This window comes from Mustela erminea, chromosome 5, assembly GCF_009829155.1.
Source record: "Mustela erminea isolate mMusErm1 chromosome 5, mMusErm1.Pri, whole genome shotgun sequence".
Classification (NCBI taxonomy): domain Eukaryota; kingdom Metazoa; phylum Chordata; class Mammalia; order Carnivora; family Mustelidae; genus Mustela; species Mustela erminea.
Window position 1 is genome coordinate 77,723,181 of NC_045618.1, and position 14,978 is coordinate 77,738,158.

The 14,978-nt window shown below is 37.6% G+C and overlaps 1 protein-coding gene and 1 long non-coding RNA gene across 8 annotated transcripts in view; one reads left to right on the forward strand and one right to left on the reverse strand.

Annotated features, from left to right (window-relative positions):
* The window catches only part of NOVA1 (NOVA alternative splicing regulator 1), a 149,829-nt gene extending 146,429 nt beyond the window's left edge, over positions 1-3,400 (reverse strand). For 3 of the 5 annotated variants that reach the window (XM_032343985.1, XM_032343984.1, XM_032343989.1), the window contains exons 1-2: positions 3,144-3,400; positions 1,262-1,405 (exon numbers count right to left, since the gene is read on the reverse strand). In XM_032343985.1, coding sequence (XP_032199876.1) covers positions 1,262-1,405; positions 3,144-3,279 — 280 coding nt within the window. In that variant the 5' untranslated portion in view covers positions 3,280-3,400. Of the gene's footprint in view, positions 1-1,261; positions 1,406-2,432; positions 2,968-3,143 lie in introns of those variants that run through there. The other 2 variants (XM_032343987.1, XM_032343986.1) reach the window with 2 other exon arrangements.
* Positions 3,401-4,504: 1,104 nt separating this feature from the next.
* LOC116591221 overlaps positions 4,505-14,978 on the forward strand; it is a 198,026-nt gene continuing 187,552 nt past the window's right edge. For 2 of the 3 annotated variants that reach the window (XR_004285882.1, XR_004285881.1), the window contains exons 1-3: positions 4,505-4,663; positions 5,861-6,046; positions 6,703-6,752. This is a non-coding gene — a long non-coding RNA (uncharacterized LOC116591221). Of the gene's footprint in view, positions 4,664-5,845; positions 6,047-6,702; positions 6,753-14,978 lie in introns of all 3 variants that reach the window. The other variant, XR_004285883.1, reaches the window with a different exon arrangement.

Consider the following 14,978-nt stretch of genomic DNA (forward strand, 5'->3'; position numbering starts at 1 on the left):
TAAGGAAAGTTTCAGAGACAAGGAAAGCCATCTACAAAACTACACTCACAGGAGCAAACTTTCGAAGGGCAGCATATCTAATACATTACATTTTAGTTCACTATTTGTAGTGTTTACCAAATATACTACGTTTAATTTGTATAACTAAATGATACTGTCGACCATTCTAAAACCTTATCTAGCATAATAGTTCATTTTCTACCACCAATCAATTGGCTATAAAAAAGAAATCCTCTATTAAAGAACTCTTACTGAAATTAGATCACTGAAAGCAAATAAGCTTTTCTTTTCTACCAGGAAAAAAAAAAAAGGCATTATCAGTCCCCTCAGCAGTGAATAAATATTTTTTATGGCCATAGAGACAAAATAACCAAAAACAAACAAACAAAAAAGGCAGAAGCTACACCTGGGTAAAAGCAAATCAGTTAATGTTTTACCTAAGAGATATACTATTCAATTATGCGGATTTTCTAGTTAAACTTAAAACCCTTACACTAAGTAGCAAAATAATAAAAAAGAAAAAGCTAAAACACGCAGAACTATATAACACTTGAAATAAAAAACACACACTGAAAAGTACAAAAAAAATTATACCACCTAGGAAACTTGCCATTTTCCAGCAGGTTACAGTACCACACAACTGTTAACATATTTTAATCTAATACAGCTGTTCATAACACAAATTTTGAAGTATTACTTTACTTCTTACATAACAATATATTTCCTTATCACAATTACATTAAAAACGCAGTATTTTAAAAATCTGAAGAGGCAGCACTTGTCCTCTTTACTTCACTCCAGGGCCAACAAACAAAGCAGTGAAGCAGAAAGAGGTACATAATGGATTTAGAAGTAAATGGTCCATTCTTTAAGAAGCCTTCCTACCCCCTCTTCTGAATTCACTCTAGACTAATTGTCATTACAATGATGTCTGAAAACTTCAAAAGAACCCTATTTCCTGATGCCAGCTGTCCATGTTTCTATCTTTAAATTTCAGAGTTTTTTCCTAATTAGAAAGAAGTATTTAGAAATACCCAAAAGATTCATCTCATAATTGTTCTAAATCAGACACAGTATATCAATTATTGAAACAAAACATAACACCAACAGTAGAAATATACTTTAAAATTTTCCACAAATACAATATATAAATAAAGTCATACTATTAAGAATTTCTTTCAATACAACATACAGCACAGGTAGATCTTCTCCTTTTTTTCCTTGGGGATTTATCAAACAATCTCTTCACCATTGCACCTACCTGGGTAAAAATCTTTGGACTTAGACAGCTTGATGGTGGCTCCAGTTTCTTTTTGCAACTGAACAATTGTCTGTCCTCCCTTCCCAATTATAGATCCAGCAGCATAACTAGGTATGAGAACCTTTAGAAAATACTGGCCGTCTTCTGAAAAATGCAAAGAAATATACTTGGTTAACATGATAATTTCAAACTTTGTATCCCCTCTCCACCCTCAAGAGGGAAAACAGCAATTAAAACATTGGGCATACAGCTGCAGGAAATATGGGGTTAAATTTTTAAAGAACAAAAATAAGCTAATTACAAAGAAAAATAAAGAGATACAAAATGTTTCCCATTTTGTAGGATTTATACTTTCAAACTTGGAATTAAAAACTAAACATGTTCTATCATTTTGCAGCACTGTAGAAACTGATGACTAAATTCCAGTTGTTATTCCAAACATGGAAGGCTTCCAATTCTATCTGTGGTTACTATGGTAAAATGAAATGAACTGACCCTTTAACAAAACTTCAGAGATTTATATGATGACAAACCTTTGCTTAACATATTCCAATATAAATAAGTAAAAGGACTGTAAATAGTGATGAGCTATATTTGTTTGACATTAGCAGACACCTAAGGACTACAATTAGCCATTGACTATATCCTACTTAAAGTATGCAAAACAAACATTTCTCCTACCAAATAATCCACCCAAACTGTAGGGTGTATTCCAAGCCTGTAATAACTGCCAGGAAATAACTCAAAGTGATGTGAACTGGCAAATCTAACTAATCCTGGTGTATTTCTTTAGCACTTCTTAGTCTACCATGATCTCGTTTAAGCTCATTAATTAAAGGACCTTAAGAAGAATTCTGCCAATACTAAAAAGCTTAGGAGTCATTTATATCAAACACACTTAAAAGTGACCAAACAGATTATGTTACTTCTCCAAAATAGCCACAGTTTTTAAAGCAGAGGGGGTGGATGAACCAAGAAAGAGTGAAATGAAATGTTTCAGAAAATAAAGCCAACTCCATAAACTTTAATTTCCGACAAACTGATCTAGTCTTAAATAGGAAACACCCCGGTAAATCCAGCTTCCTTATGTGAATAAACGTTCCAAATTTTGCGAGTGTGCCATTCCAAGACCCCCATCCGTCTCTAATGCACATGCTGTAGATAAATTCACCTCTGCCTCGATGCATTGGGTGCATTGTTAAGATGACTCCAGTGCAAATGAAGAAGCGATAGCGGTCCCGTTATAACTCATCTTCCCAGGAAGCGCAGGATGTTAAACTAACAAGTCAGAGTACCAGACACCCCCACCCTCGTATGCACACCTCTGAAGACAAATCAATGAGATATTTGCAACGACAATATAAGTGCGGTAAGAGCATGCACTCATCAAGATTTTGCATACTACTTGTGGCCCAAAGCAAGGGGACGAAGAGAGGAAAACTCTCCGGTGCCCCAATCATTTGCTATCCGCTACCCAAGTGCCATTTATTTATTTATTTTATCAGACTGTTAAATGCAGCGCGCATCTTCGGGCGGCCATCACCTCACTCGGGGGTCATCCTCCTCCTCTTTAACGGACCCCCTTGCCCAGGTCTAGGATATTTAAATGGTCAGTCTTTAGACCGATTAAATGGAAAGATAGGTCTATTCCGAAAAACCGGTCGCCATTTTGATGAATGATAAACAGAGAAATGGAAATGTGTCCGGGACAGCGAGGTGCCGGGCAGGTGCAGGGGAGGGGGCGCGGGGCAGGGGCGCGGGAGCCGCCGGGTTCGGGCTAGAGGTGTCCGGGCCGCGGGAGGGAGGGAGGCCGGCGGGAGGGAGGGAGGCAGGGGCGGGCGGCGGGGGATGGGGCCAGCGGGGAGGTGGAAGCGATACCCACCGCCCGTATTGGTCCTCTTGGTGCTGCCGGCTTCAGGGGGGGCTTCCAGCGGCCTTTTCCGCGAGTCCGGCGGGTCCAGGTCTATGGGAACCCCAGTGTGGGTCCCGTTCTGCTGGATGGGAGCTGCCGCCATCATGTTTGCAGTTCCTGCCGCTGCTACGGGGAGAAGGTTCTCCCTTTTGTTTTGGTTTTTTTTTTTTTATTTCTTTTCTTTCTTTCTTTTTTTTTTTTTTTTTTCCTTTTCTTTCTTTCTTTCTTTTTTTTTTTTTTGCGTTTGGGGTTTCTTGTGGTTTTTTTTTTTTTTTTTTTAATCGGATCAATAGAAATCTCTTTAGGAAAAAAAAGCTATGTTGCTGGTTTGTTCTCACTGGGGAGGGGGCAGGGCTGAGGAGCAGCTGCAGTGCAGTGTCAGAAAGGAGACAGGGGAATGGAGGGGGTGTGAGAGACGGAGGGTGAAAGAAGGAGAAGAAAGGAGAGAGGGGGAGAGAGTGAAGGGAGAGGGGCGAGTGAATGAGCGGGAGGAGGGGAGCGGGGAGGACGGGCAGAGGGAGTGGGAGAGCGCGAGGGCTGGCGGGGCGCGGGGAGAAGCCGAGGAGGAGGGGAGAGTGAGGGAAAGAGTGAATGAGCAGGAGGAGGGGAAGGAGGTGGATGCGGAGAGAGGAGCGAGCGGCGGAGGAGGGCAGGAGCCGGGAAGGAGCGCGGCGATCCCCGCGCCGCGCTAGCGCTGCGCTCGCTCCCGCTGCTGGTGCTGCCGCCGCCGCCGCTGCCGGAGCGGTTCTGCCGTTGCCTGGGCTGCTCGGCGATGCTGCTGCTGCCGCCCGGTCTCGCTCATTATTTCTCCCGCTTGTAGGGGGGGCTGGCGGGGAGGGAGGGGGATGGCTGCGAGGGGAGGGTAGAGAGGGGTTGAGTTCGTAGACTCCCACACACTTCGCGCTCGGGTCCCTGCCTCTCAGCAGCGCCGCCGCCGCCGCCGCCGCCGCCGCCGCTGCCGCCTCCCAGCGCTGATGCCTCAGCCTGCGGGGGCGGAGGGGGCCCCGCCGGAGTAGGGGGAGGGTGTGTGTGAGAGTGTGTACGCGCGTGCGTGTGTGTGCGCGCGGGCTAAGCGCGTGCCCGGGGGTGCGCGCCGGGGATGGAGGCTGGGGTGCTCCTGTGGGAAGGGAGGGGTGAAAGGTCGCCGGTCGCGGCAACACGGCTCAGGCAAACGTAAGCGGCTTGTCGCAGAAACCAAGGGGTCTAAGAAACGCGCTAGGCTAGAAGGCGGGAAGCAGAGATTACTGACAGTCATGCTAGCCAATAAAATGGGAATGTGAGACAGGCTCTCCAGGCCCCTTCCCAATCAGGAAACTTAGGTATGAGAGGGAATGAAGGGGCGGGGTGGGATCCCGGTTAAGCCGGGGCTGGAGCGGCGACAGTTTTGGCTAGTCTGAGAAGGGCATTCGAGTGACCGTTGACAACGGGGGAGACAGCGTCAAGGCTGAAGGAAGAAACTTTAACTTTATGCTTCCAGGACTACTAGCTAGGTACATTAGTTTTTATTTTTAAGAGTTAGGTAAAAGACAGCATCTCAACTCATCGGCGGTTTTCTACGGGCTGTTTCATCAAAAGAGTATTCATTAGTGGTACAGTGTAACATCGTTAGGGAACTTACAGTGTTACTCGCTGCCTTTAATCCTTTCGGGAACAAGCAAGGGTATAAATAAAGCTAGGTATATGGGTCTTCCCTTCACGAGGCGCTAATAGGCAGACTAAAGGCAGGCAACAGCTGAATGAGTGTACACAAAACTAGTTATTGAAGAAAGTATGAATATAGTAATAAAACTAGTTGCAATGTGCACGGCTTATGACGATACAGATCTTGGATATATAGGGTGTCTGAACCTCAAGTGTACAACGCTACGGAAAAAGAATAACAGCTACGATAGACTCTGAAAGTCTGAAAAGACTCAGCTTACAGATCACTAGACTGATTCAGTGAAGTATTTTCTCAAGGTCATCTACCAAGTTAGTTGTTTAATTAGTCAGGGTGCTAGCAGTTAGGGATAATGGAAAAACATGGGCTTCGGAGCCCGAAATCTTGGTTTGAAGTCCTTGCAGTCATGTTCTAAAAGTGTAGGGAAAATCCTTTAACATGTTGGCTATTTATTTTTTGCCATGTGCCAAGCAATCCATTTTACATGTGGTGCTCTTTATGTGAAGAATATCGTATAGTTATTACTGTCCCTATTTTATGAGGCAGTTTAGGTTTAGCAATATTAATAATTCAGTCACATAGGTATAAATATTGTCCCAATAATTCAAACTCAAGTCTTCCCGATTCCAAAGTCTGTCCTCTTGAATGCTGCAGTACACTAGAGTTTCATCTCCTTTGCACTTAAAACAGGGACTGAAACTCTACCTCCCATAGGTCTTATGAGTCAAATGAGATAATGTAAGATGTTAAATGTATTTTGAGATGTGAAAAGGTATAAACATAGTTGCTCGGTTTCTAGAACAAAGATGCTCCTTCCTCGGACTTTTCACTATAGCACTTCAACCTGAATGATAGCTTCAGTAAAAGCTAGCATAATAAAGAATTTAACTGTAATTCCATGATATTCTAACCAAGAATACCTGGATATCTGAGGCAATAACCAAAGAGAATAGAATAAAATTTAATTCCTGACAGGGAAAGAAATGGAAAAGAATACTAACCTTTCTCATAGCATCCTTTATTGCAGGGAACATCTAGGAGGTACTGGGATTTCTGGCGCTTTTTAAGTGATGAAAGACAGATTAAAGTCCACTGAACAAGGGGAAAACAATAACATTTGGCTTGGGAATAAAAGTTCATCTGGAGTATGAAAAATACTTTTCCTCAAGTCAGAGAAGAAGATACGCTGAGACCTCAAAGAAAGGGAAAGCCGGTAAGTTAGTACATATTGGTAAAGGTCTGTGAACCTTTAAAAAGTCCAGAATTCTATCTGATATATGATGTAATAGGAAACCCTGATATGGCCTTCATGACCAAAATAAAGACGATTTATACACAGAATTGGATTTAAAAAAAAAAAAAAAAAACCAACAACAACAACACAAGGGAGCTGTGATGAAAGAAAATCAGGGTTTGGAATAAGTATGTGGTAGTCAAGATAGAAAAAGCTGATGGCAGACATTGTGTAATCAAAGTGTTCTGTGAAGTGTACCAAAAATATGCAAGGATGTTTTCAAATGAAAAATTAGAAGAGGGCTAGGATTTGCTACTAAATTGTGTTAAAACAGTAAAAGACCAGGGACAAAGATAATTCAAAAATGAAGATAGTTCAAATCTGTATTGTATTAGAGCTTGGACAAAAGTATTCAGCATAAAGTATTTCTGAATTGGGGTAAGCCTGAGAGTTGGAAACTGATGTTAAGAAATTTCTAAAAATATTTCTAAAATATTTTAGAAAATATCTGTCATTGCCATGTGTAAGTTAAATTGAAAATGAGCTTTCTAAGTTAAATTGCCTTACTGAGACATAAGCTTCCTAAGAGATGACACTGTATTTTTATTTGACCCTTCTCTTATTTCCTTCTTCAGACTTAATATTTAAATACTACCTACCATTCCATGGGGACTAGGAGCAGAAGGTATGATTTTAAATGTGGATAGCATGCTTACCAATAGTTTATTTAACTCTGATATGCCAGGAATTTCAGAGACTATCTTAAGACCTGGTCAGACATCTAAGGGTCAGTTAGCTATGATCTGATTTGGTCAATGAAGGTTATCAGAGAGTACAATTTATTCTCCATTCTCTATTATGTTTTATTATTTTTTTAAAAAGCATACTTCTCCATTTCACACTATGTGTACCTCTATCATTCTGATTAAATAGACATAAACGTTTTATCTATTCTAATAAAACTGAAAAAATTTTTTAAAATCATTTCACAGTTTATAGTATGCTATACCTCTTATGATACAAATAAACTGTTTGAATGAACTTTTTGAAAAATGTAATAGAAATATTTGACCTTTTAATTCTCTGAAAAGAAATACTTTATTTTAATTAACCAAGCAATTGGCAGTGCAAATTTAATAATATTTTCTAACACCATAAGATACAGGAGAATGTGTGTGCTTCCTTGCTTACTTGATGAGTTATGAACATAAGCAACTCTGATAGAAAATTTTATTAATCTGAAGAATAAAATCCTTGGTCTTTATTGGCTTTCAGTAGAGGTTTTTTTCTTTCCTACGTTTTAGTCAGAATAACATGGACATAAGATAATCTATTTTCAGTAGTAATGATTGGCTTTCTAGAGAAAACACAGATAGTCGATGTCCCCGAAGATTGCAAAACCCATTTGTCTCCTTCCTTTTGCCTTTCCTACAATGAGTCCTACTAACTATACGACATAATACTCCCTCTACTTGAGTGTCTCTTCAGCCTATGCTTTGGGAAACTTTTCTGAGTTTGTGTTCTACCAAAATCAGATCCTGACTTAAGTATTCAAGTGCAAATAGTGTATTTAGAAAGTGATTTCAGAAAACAGTAGGGATTTGGGGAAGTGAGACAGGGAATGGAAGGAAGGCAATGAAGGGTGAATTACCAAGCAAGTTTCATTGTGAGCAAACAGAGCTTAATCTTACTGGGATTCCTGGGAAACCATTAAAACAGTAGCTTCAGAATTAGCTCAAAGTGTGAGAAAACTCAGGTATATATACACCAACTCCCTTCAGTCATTAATGGAGTTCTTTTCCTAGGGTGCATTAATTCAATGCATGCATGCTGGCTAGTCTTCCAATTGCCAGAGCTGCATCTTTTTCTGTTGACTTTCTCTGACAGCTGGAGTCTATTCTGCCCCTATACATTAAAAACACACTTCTAATTTTTTAAGATATAGATATGGTTCATATTCTGATTATTTTTTCATCCTATGAGGCACAAAGAAAACAGGAACAAATATATACCAGAAGAGTTTATCACCTAATCCCACATCTTGGGTTTGTATAACAAGTTCTATAAATAGACATAGTGGTTAGAAATGCCTTTCCAAGATTGCACTTTTTAGAAAAATTACTTATTAAACTTTCTCTTCTTAAAAATTCAAACAGTTTTTATGTATTTAATCACATAAATTCATTGTTAGTGACTATACTTAAGAAATAGTCTATGAAAGATCACCCTAATTTATATGGAAATATGTGTTTTTAGCATTATTCCAAAAAGTTCCCAAGCCTTAATATTCATCCCAATACATAGATATGTTAATATTTGAAAGAATCCTAAATTCTTTGGCACTGAGTACATTTCCTTGGTTTGTAATAGATCAATAATTTTTTGAGCATTTTTCTAAATATTATGAAATACATCTTTTGGCACTTAGAGACACTAAATCTGAACTAACACTTTACATGATGCAATGAAAAGAAACTTGTGGTAATTGGTACATGGTTATGTAAAAGGCAAACATTAGGAGAAGCCGCCTGAAGGGAACAGGGGAATTTTTATCTTTGGAACTCTTCTTTAAATTATTTTAAAAGTTCAAAATAAAAAAAACCTTAAATTGATAATCTGGTTGTGACTTTTCTACCTACTGATTTTGTGGCCTAAAATAACTTATTTACCTGCTCTGAGTTTTGTTTTCTTAATCTGTAAATGGGAGGGTTGGTAGATATTTCTACATCTCTAAAAACAAATTTCTATCTTAGTATGCTTATGACCATAGAATCTTACAAAGAAAATTGTCAACATCAGAGTGAATATTGTGTACTTTTACAAGGATCTTTAAATCTGTTAATGATACACATTTTTGAAGATGTACTGTAGGCACAGTGGAAAATGATATGCCAAGGAAAACAATCTTGATACTGTAAAGAATATATGTGATATATTTATTCTCTGTTTTTGCATATCTTCATCTACACATACTTTATTCTGGTAATGCCTAGAGTAATCCTGAGTCTCCATTTGCTCTGGTCCTGATTTAGGCCATATGGCCGGGCAATTATCAATACTTTCAAAATTGTCCCAATTTGAACAGTAAATTATATGGTTACTTGAATAATACTCAAGAGTTTTGACTTTTTGTTTTAGCCTGCCAATTATAAACCATAAAAATTTTTGTTCATCAGATTCTTTTATATGGCAATTTCCCCATGTGTGATAGTAGAAATGTTTATTATTGTTCACTCTTATATTACACTGTGGTATAATAAATTAGTACATCCCTACATCCTCTACTCTTCATGATGTTTTATTCCCTACCTATATTTTTCTTAGCTAGAGCTAAGACTAGAATTCAAGAACAGAGGTAAAAAGTAGTAGGATAGAATTTAAAATTTTATTTTTTCACATTTTACTGTAGAAAAGAACCATTTTGATCAGATGATTCTTCATTACTATGGCAAGATGAAGTGAATTGAAGAAATAATAAATGAGACACTATAAATATAGTGAAATATATTTTCAAACGATAAACCATTAGACCCACAAATGGCATCAGGGAATTGCTTACTTTATGGATTATTCAGATTCCGAGGTGTTTACTTCCTGCTGTTCAAATAAGCCTTAGTCCTTCTTAAATTCCAGACAAGGTTTTACGGGCTCTAGTCAAGGCTTCTTTCTAATGTTATCTGCTATTTCCACTGTTTATTACAGGTCAAATAATAAAAAGTTCCATTTGTCTTATAATAATATTACATGGATTTATAAGTAGAAGAAGAAATTAGTATCCATGTATATTAACAAAAAATACATTACCATACTCTACCTTGCTAGATTTTGCCTTGCTGTTTAATCTTTTGGTTTCACTAGGTAAGCATTTCTATGGTAGGTCAGGGGTGTCTAATTGACTTCATGTAATTCTAAATTATTTTATCCATGTTTCATTTCATATAACTGAGAATGTATAGGGCTTACTTAATAAAACCTATATTTTACATACAGATGTTTTGATGTATATGGTGTAGAAAGAAGAGGGATGTGTGTGTGTGTGTGTGTGTGTGTGTGTGTGTGTGTGAGAGACAGAAGGAGATAGGAGACTGGGTACAGCAGGTCTATCTAATGTCTGTAGTAGGGATAGAAAATTTAGTAAATGCATATAACCTTTTCTTCTCAGGGTCAAATATTTGTAGGCTTTAAGAAAAAAAATTTTTTTGGGGCGCCTGGGTGGCTCAGTGGGTTAAAGCCTCTGCCTTCAGCTCAGGTCATGATCCCAGGGTCCTGGGATCGAGCCCCACATCGGGCTCTCTGCTCTGCAGGGAGCCTGCTTCCTCCTCTCTCTCTCTCTGCCTGCCTCTCTTCCTACTTGTGATCTCTGTCAAATAAATAAATAAAATCTTTAAAAAAAAAAAAAAAAGAAAGAAAAAAATTTTTTTAATTTCTATTTTTATAAGGGAAAATTCTTATGCAAAAGGAGATAATATAGTATAATGGACCCCAGGTACTGTATACTGACCTTCAATACTGTAAACCCCTGATCAGTGTGGTTTCAATTTAACCTTTTTCTCAGACTAATTTGAAGAAATCCTGTCAATACGTTTTTATTCTGAAAACATAAACCTTAAAAAATCCAATATAATACCATTATTATATTGAAAATAATTGACAAAAACCCCTTAGTATTATCAAATATCTGGTCTGTGTTTATATTGTCTCCATGGTCTTTAAATTTTCTCAAATGGTCTTATAATATTTTTACATCGTGTTTAAACCTCTACCCAAATAAATACATTACGATGGGTTCATATGTTATTTAAATCGCTTTTAATCTATGTAAGTCAAGCTTCAACCAGAGAAGCACACCAGTAGGATATATATTTTTAAAATTTATATTTTATACACACACACACACACACACACACATACAGAGTTACATAGTGATAGTGATGTTAAGGGAACTGGCTCACACAATTTTGGGCTCTGTCAAGGAAGCCCAAAGTCCACAGATGGGCGCTCAGGAAAGAAAGATTCAAGGGGACAGGAGAGCAACTGCTTGGCCCAACTGTGCTGTTTAAGTCTCTGATTTTCAGAGACCTAGTTGCTTTGATGGCTACCACCTGATTAATAAGCCAGACTCACCTATGGTAATCTCCCTTTCGGTTAACTGAAAATTGAAACCTTAAATATATCTCCAAAACCCCTTCACATCAGGCCCTAGACTATTGCTTGATTGAATAACTCTGAGAAGTTGTATATATGCTGCAAAATGGCTGTTACTTCCTCTCTATCCTCCAGCTCTCACAAAAGAATATCCCGTAGACTACCCTAGCTAGAAACTTAGCAAGGAATTCTGAGAAATGTAGTTCAGCCTAACTAAGTTGACAAATCACAAAGCTATCATAGCCCACTCCTTTTCTCCTTGGCACCCATACTCAGCTTCTTAAAGCATTTTTAATCACCAAGGAAATACAATAGCAAAATCATACTTCTAATAAAAATGGTGATATACAGAATGAACTATCCCACATAAGACTAAAAACATGCTAGTCCTTTCCCCAGGACATGATACAAAATCTTTGGGTGATGTTTCCAGTCCTGTGGTATCCTGTAAATTAAATATGAAAATATAAATAGTAACTGTTATTAACACATTTACATGATAGAAGAGAGAAATATGAGTATTTAATTAACACATAAACATAATATAAACAATCACATGAAAATAAATATAATGATTATAGTCCTCACTTCCTCATATGGTCACATCATCATAGATGGTATTTCTATTCTTCCACAACGTTCTTCCTTTCCTTTTCCCTCTATCTTTTCAGTATTCCCTTTGCCCTCAGCAAGCACCTCACCTGGTTGTGGGTCTTTGCCAAGTGGGATGACCAAAATCTTAATTCGTGAAGGATCTGGGGGTATTAGAAATTTTATGTGAATTGAGTTGTAGTTTTCCACTGACTTTAATCAAAGGATATGAGAATGAAAGAGATGCTCTAGGGAATCTGTATTTCAAACAAAATCTTCTTTACCCTCAATTTTCCTTGATATCCAGGATCAGTCACTGCAGCCAGCACAGTACTACTTTCTCATCCTGTTGATTCACGGGCTTGAGCTGCCCAAAGTGGCCAGATGGCAGTCTCAACTTCTAGCTCAATCCATTCATTATTGTGTCATCTGGTGGATGCCTTCCTTGCTTTGAAACTAAAACCTCTAGACCAAGGGCAATAGTGAGAGGAGCCACTTCCATTTTCCACGCCTTGCATTAATAATTTAAGGATCTATAAATCCTGGTTATGGGAGAAATAGAACTATACGCTAAGTCTGATTTAGAGCATGGACCACACAGCCTGAGGGACATTGTATTATAAGTATTTCAAGGTATTGCCACCTAGCTGATACCATGACTTAGTTTTCAAAAGGGCAATCCACAGCGCTATCAAGCCAGCTGCTTCAGAATGGTGGAAGACGTAAGACCAGTGAATTCCATTGAGTATGAGCTCATTGTCACATGATATAAAAATTTTATAGTATAGCGGGATCCTTTCCCAAGCTCTCCTTCTTGGATTTGTAAATTGCCTCAGGTCCAGAATTTGACTGAAGAGCCGTGACTCTTTGTTTTGGTGCTTCAAGTCAGACTTCTGGTCACTAGACTTAGACTTTCCATCTGTATGATCAAGTAAGAATTTAGTAGGCTTCCCATCTCAGATATTGTAACTTTCATCTCTAGTAATTAAGTTTAGGTATTTTTTATATATCTTCCAAGTATCCACTTAATCTATGAATAAATCCTATAGATTGTTGAACATATGGAATACAGTTACAATTATTATTTTATTATCTTTGTTTATTGGCTGCATTATGTGTCATTTCTGAAGTTTTAATTTCTTTTTCTCTTCAATATGAATCATATTGTCCTACTTTTCTACATGTCTGGTAATTTTTATGCGATATCAGGCATTATTAATTTTACCTTGTTGTATGCTGGATATTTTTGCATTACTACAAATATCCTTGAGCTTTGTCCTTGAATGTGGTTATTGGAAACAGTCCAGTATTTTGTGGTCTTGCTTTATGAAGTGGGACCAGATCATCTAATCTAGTGCTAATCTTGCCCCACAACTGAGGCAAAACCCTCTTAACTCTAGCTAATATACAGTGAATTATGAGGTTTTCCATTCCAAGTAGAGGGAACAGGAACTATTTCTAGCTCTGCGTGAGCACCAGGCACTGTTACCTCATTTCCTTAGGTTGTTCCCTCCCATGCGTCTTCTGATTAGTACTCAGCTGAAGACCCAAGGAGACCCTTTCCTTTTTCCAAAGGTCTATTTCTGTGGAGTTCTTTCCTCTTAGTACTCTGCTACCTATGAATTTTAGCCACCCTGTTTGGTTGTTCCTCAAAAAGCTAAACAAAGAAATCCCATATGATCCAGCTATTCCACTCCTAGATGTGTTGTTATCCAAAAGAAAACAGGGTTCGAACAAATACTTTTACGTGAGTTCTAATAGAAGTATTATTCACAACAGCTAGAAAGTAGAAGCAACCCAAATCTGCAACTAATGAAGGGATTAAAAAATGTGTTATACTCATGTAACATATACTATATATCATCCACAATGGAATATTATTTAAGCACAATATGGATGAAACCCAAACACATTATACTGAAAATATAATATGCATGCTGTTTATTGAACATAAAGTACATGCTTATTGAACATAAAGTATATAGCCTACTTGCTAAATGAGAACGTATTTATCATATTTATATGGCTATTCTACAATGGTAGAACAAAGAATATGGTACACACACATAACCCCCCCCACACACACCCTGGTCACACACACACAATAGCTTCTGTTTAGGTTTTAATTCCTGTCAAAAATATTATTTAAAGAAAAGTATATTACATTTCCTTTCAGAAACTATGCATCTCATAGTGCAAATATCCTTTATAATCTAATTTGAAAAAAAAATGTCTATTCAAGTCTTTTGCTCATTTTAAATTTTTGTTGAGTTGTAGGAATTCTTCATATAATCTGGATACCAGTCCCTTAGCATTTATTTGATTTATAAATATTTTCTCATTTTGTAAGTTGTCTTTTCAGCTTTTTGACACTGCCCTTCAATTTGCAAAAGTGTTCAATTTTGATGAACTCCAACTTACCTATTTTTTTCTCTTTTCTTGCTTCTGCTGTTTGATGTCATATCTAAGATTCAATTGCAAAATTTGAAGTCATAAAGATTTACTCTTATGTTTTCTTCTAAGAATTCTATTATTTTATGCTTTATATTTAGGCCACTGATTCATTTTGAGTTAATTTTGTATATGGTGTGAGGTAGGGTTCCAAATTCATTCTTTTACATATGGAAATCCAGTTGTTCCAGCACAAAGTTAACTTTTCTTGTCATGTATCATGGAAATCATGAGAAGCCAGAGGGTTGCAGTTATAACTTCCTAATTACCTAAATATTAGCAATTCTTTCTTTATTAAAATTTAGGAAAGCTTATTTATTTGTACCTGAGGAGGAAGATAAAATAGGAGGATAAAGATAAGGAAGTAGATGGTAAGATTCTCTTTTAGATTGAACAGAATGATCAATATCCATCCCAATGGTATATTTCAGAGCCTCCAAAATGACTCTATATACCCTCAATTTTCCAGAAGCCCTATCATCCCACATGAGAGATACCTATTTCTGTGTTCCAATGTTTCCCATTCTACATTTTCATCTCTTTGTTCCACTAACTCATCTTATAGTGCTAAGCCACAATGAATGGTACTACCATCATGCTAAACTTCATGAACACTCAGATCTCCTTTATACCTAGGCTTTGGTCTCACAAAACATTTTGCCTCTTAAACTGAGGAAAACTGGACTTTGTCTAATAGAACTTTTTGGAAACTAAGAAGAGAAAA